Source organism: Fundulus heteroclitus, chromosome 3 (assembly GCF_011125445.2).
Source record: "Fundulus heteroclitus isolate FHET01 chromosome 3, MU-UCD_Fhet_4.1, whole genome shotgun sequence".
In the NCBI taxonomy this organism is placed as follows: Eukaryota; Metazoa; Chordata; class Actinopteri; order Cyprinodontiformes; family Fundulidae; genus Fundulus; species Fundulus heteroclitus.
The window spans coordinates 19201703-19206024 of NC_046363.1; the positions used below are offsets into that span (position 1 = coordinate 19201703).

Below are 4322 nucleotides of genomic sequence, written 5' to 3' on the forward strand. Positions count from 1 at the left end.
GGCGTAACCATCATAGGATTTATATGCGTCTTCAAGGCATAAAGCATTTCCATGGAGATGATGATGAAAAAAACAAAGCAGATGTTTGGGCCAGTCCTTGAGGCTGAGTCAGCGGGAGGCGAGCTTAATTGACCATGTTCAGGACATAGAAAGCATGTAGCCTCATCCCACCCTGAACCTAACTTATAAAAGCAGAAACCTTCAGACCAAAAGCATCCAGACTAAGAAGAACAACGGGTGAGCGAACTGCAAATTTTAAGCCAAAGGAACCGCACATAAGGTAAGGTTAATATAAACAAATAAATAAAAACACGTTATGAATTAATTTTAATTCTTTAAGTTGCTTTGCTGATAACAGGAGGGAAAGACTAATTTATCTGGAGCTTCCAACAATTCATTGGCAATTTATTTAATATTTTAAGTTTGATTCAGGAAAATGAGATATAAAATATTATAATACAATAAAGTATCATAATACAATAATTTTAGATAATACAACAATAAATATTTTTTTTATGAAAAACAAAATGCTAAATATTGTGTGATATTAAAACTCCAAATGAACATATATTTAATGATTCAAATAGGGTCTACATTTGTATATATTATTGTATAAATTCAGCTCACCTTGTGGTAATGGCAATATTATAAAATATGCAAGAAAAAAACCTTTTACAAACAATGGTGGGTAAAAGAAGAACCCTTTAAAACTATTTTTTCTGAGATGTAAAACGCTTCTGTCTTACAAAAAAATCTGCTGGTATTTCTAATAATGCTGCTTATTCAAGTGTGTCTAAATAGTCAGTGAGTGAAGTGGTAAACTGCTCGACTCTGATCTGCAGTCTAAGCCTAAACTGGGAGCAAAACGCCTGCACACTCCCTAAAAGCTGTCAGATTGTCACTTTTTATCAAAGACCTTTGCCAAGCTTCCTCATCTGGAAACATTTTTCACATTAGTTTGTTTTTTCAAAACCTCTTTTTAACGAGCTTTTCAACCCGTTGTGTCTTTTGGTCTACAGAACAAAATGAAACTGAAACATTCATTAAAGAAGTTGGGCACAATCCTCCGAGCTATCTTCACCTTCCTCTTCGCTCTGGTGGTTCTGGGAGTCATGGTTTGGGCCTATGTGCAGGGCTTCCAGCTGGTGACATCCAAGTTTAAGATCATTTCCTTTGGCTTTTATGGACTCTTGCTCTCGCTCCACGTTCTGGTCCAAAGCCTGTTCGCCTTTATCGAGCACTGCCGGATGAAGAGCCACAAAAAGCCGTGCAGCTACACCAAAACGATTGGATTCACTATTTCTGCTTACCAGGAGGATCCATCCTATCTCAGAGAATGTCTCAACTCTGTGAGGGGCTTGCAGTATCCCTCGGAGCTGATGCGTATCATCATGGTGATAGATGGCAACTCTGACGATGACCGGTACATGATGGACATGTTCCGGGAGGTTTTTGCAGACCAGGATCCGGGTTTCTTCGTGTGGAAGAACAATTACCACTCATGGGATCCCACACAGGCTCAGCAGAATGAAAAAAATGGAACAGAATGGGATGCTGATTATGTCATTGGAGAGGATCCTCAGAGAAAAGAAGTGGAGCACCTGATCCAGACCAAAAGGTGTGTGTGCATCATGCAGAAGTGGGGAGGCAAACGGGAGGTGATGTACACAGCATTTAAGGCACTGGGATTATCAGTTGACTACATACAGGTATGTACTTTTCTCCACTCGTTCAAGATCCCAAAACGTCTTCTCCACTATGTTGTGAATTGATTTTTAATTGTAAAGCAATCTGTTTTGGCTCCTCAGGTGTGCGATTCAGACACCAAGTTGGACCCGTTAGCCACAGTAGAGCTTTGCAAGGTATTGGAGAGCAACCCCAAGTATGGTGCTGTGGGAGGAGACGTGATGATCCTTAACCTTAAAGACTCGTACATCAGCTTCATGAGCAGCCTCAGGTACTGGATGGCTTTCAACATAGAGCGGGCCTGCCAGTCCTTTTTCAACTGTGTGTCCTGCATCAGTGGTCCTCTGGGTAAGGAAAATGATTGTCATTGGCATCAAAGAAGCATTATTTTTGAGTAAACTCGTCATTAAAGAAACATTGTTTTCATTTCTAATGTAGGTTTGTACAGGAACGACCTCCTCCAGCAGTTTCTGGAATCCTGGTACAATCAGAAGTTTTTGGGAAGCCATTGCACGTTTGGTGACGACAGACACCTCACCAACCGCATGCTGAGCATGGGTTACGCCACAAAGTACATACCCTTTTGTTATAAAAAAAAAAAAAAAAAACACCTTCTCACGATCCACCATATTCCAGAAATGTTAAATCTAAAGTTTTTCTCCCCCTTGTGCTTTAGGTACACGGCTCGCTCAAAGTGCTACACCGAAACACCCGCCCAGTTTCTGCGCTGGCTGAACCAGCAAACACGCTGGACCAAATCCTACTTCCGAGAGTGGCTCTACAACGCCATGTGGTGGCACAAGCATCACCTCTGGATGACCTACGAGTCCATCGTCTCGGGCATTTTCCCCTTCTTCGTCACGGCCACTATGATCCAGCTGTTCTGGAGGGGCTCACTGTGGGACATCCTCTGGGTCCTCTGCTGCATTCAGCTCATTGGGTTGCTGAAAGCGGCATACGCTTGCCTCCTTCGCCAAAGCATGGTGATGGTCTTCATGTCGCTCTACTCCACCCTGTACATGACCAGTTTGCTGCCTGCAAAGTACTTTGCCATTCTCACAATGAACAAAAGCAGCTGGGGGACATCGGGCAGGCGTAAGATTGTGGGTAACTACATCCCCTTGCTTCCGCTGTCAGTTTGGGCTGCTATTCTGCTGAGTGGGTTTGGATACACAATCTACAGGGAGACCAAAGAAAATTGGTCAAGTCCAGCCAAGATAATGGAAACTAAGTTTCTTGTTTTTGGTTGTGTGGCTTACTTATGTTACTGGTTGCTCATGATGTTCCTCTACTGGGCCTGGTTCCGCAGGTTATGCAGAAAGCGCGCCCAAACCTACTCACTCAGTGTGTAAAGACATTAAATTAATGTGTTAATTTATTATTATTACTGTATTTATTTTATCTGTGCAAACTAAATAATGGATTCAATATTGTTACTTTCAGTAAAAAGTCCAATCAAGGGAAATTGATTGGGCTTTTCTACAAACACTGATTACTACTGTCCATGTATGCAGTTGTGTATATTTTCATGATGAGTAGATTGTCTCTTTTTCATGTTTTTCTTGCACTGAATGACTGTTTTGCAGATTTACTTGAAAATTGCACACTGTATGTAGAGTACGCCACACTGTGAAACATCAACAAGCAGAAAAAAGCCATCTCTGATCAATGACAGGAGTCATACATGTTAAGACTTCATCATGGTTTTATTTATTACAGTTAGTTTGTTCATTATGTTGTAAGTATGTCCCAAATGCACTTTGTTATGGAATTTGACAAATGTCTGCAGTTTATGTTTGTTCTCTAATTTTTCAAAAACTGTAAATATAAAAATGTGACAATGTATGTTATTTCTGTGAATTAAGACTATTTAAAATAAAGTATTTGGAAAGAATTGACAGTAGGCCTGATTACTATGCTTCCCCAAAAAGCTGACCATAAAAAATGTTCTTACATTTTTTTTATTGCAAAAAATAATTTTAGTATTTCAAACCAAAGATGTCGCTAACAAAACCTACAGAAATGAAGATGACAAACGCAGAACACTTCCACACAGGAAGCCATTCCAGGAATATATATATATATATATATATATATATATATATATATATATATATATATATATATATATATATATATATATATATATATATATATATATATATATATATAGCCCGTTGAAAATGCAATATGCATTGAATGTAAAGAGAAAGTTGCTGTTCGTAAGGAATATGATCACAAGAGTCATTACACGACTAAACGTGGAGAGTATCACGAGAGCTACAAGGATCAGCTCATCACAACAGCCTTAGAGTGTGAAAGCTTTCTGTTGCACATATCCGGCGGTCATTGGGTGAGAGGCTGGGTACACCTTGGACAGGTTGTCAGTCCATCAAAGGCATTCAGTTTTTTTCTTGTTAAGTTAAAGGTTTAAAAATGTTCTTTAAGAGTTCTGAAAACATTGAACTGTTTCTATAAAATGGGATAATTAAAATAAAGATATTGTCTTAGCATGCTTTGGTTGCAGCGGTGAAAAAGTAGCTGAACCTACAAATACTGTATGTCAACAGTCAGTCACTTATTTGACTTCAAATGGCTGCTTCTTTACCTTTTTTTCACATTTCTGGTACCTATTC

General features: G+C 39.2%; 1 protein-coding gene across 1 annotated transcript; it reads left to right on the plus strand.

Moving 5' to 3' along the window:
* Nucleotides 1-231: 231 nt before the first annotated feature.
* LOC105920034 (hyaluronan synthase 1) lies at nucleotides 232-3327 on the plus strand. The gene is made up of 5 exons (XM_012855525.3): nucleotides 232-280; nucleotides 1020-1709; nucleotides 1809-2034; nucleotides 2125-2257; nucleotides 2363-3327. The coding sequence occupies exons 2-5, from the start codon at nucleotides 1026-1028 to the stop codon at nucleotides 3036-3038; spliced, it is 1719 nt and encodes a 572-aa protein (XP_012710979.1). The 5' UTR covers nucleotides 232-280; nucleotides 1020-1025; the 3' UTR covers nucleotides 3039-3327.
* Nucleotides 3328-4322: the final 995 nt, after the last annotated feature.

Coding starts and splice junctions, on each gene's coding strand:
- LOC105920034 (XM_012855525.3), top strand. CDS start 1,026: ATGAAACTGAAACATTCATTAAAGAAGTTGGGCACAATCCTCCGAGCT. Junction 2,035..2,124: donor CTGCATCAGTGGTCCTCTGG/GTAAGGAAAATG, acceptor TTTCTAATGTAG/GTTTGTACAGGAACGACCTC. Junction 2,258..2,362: donor AGCATGGGTTACGCCACAAA/GTACATACCCTT, acceptor CTTGTGCTTTAG/GTACACGGCTCGCTCAAAGT.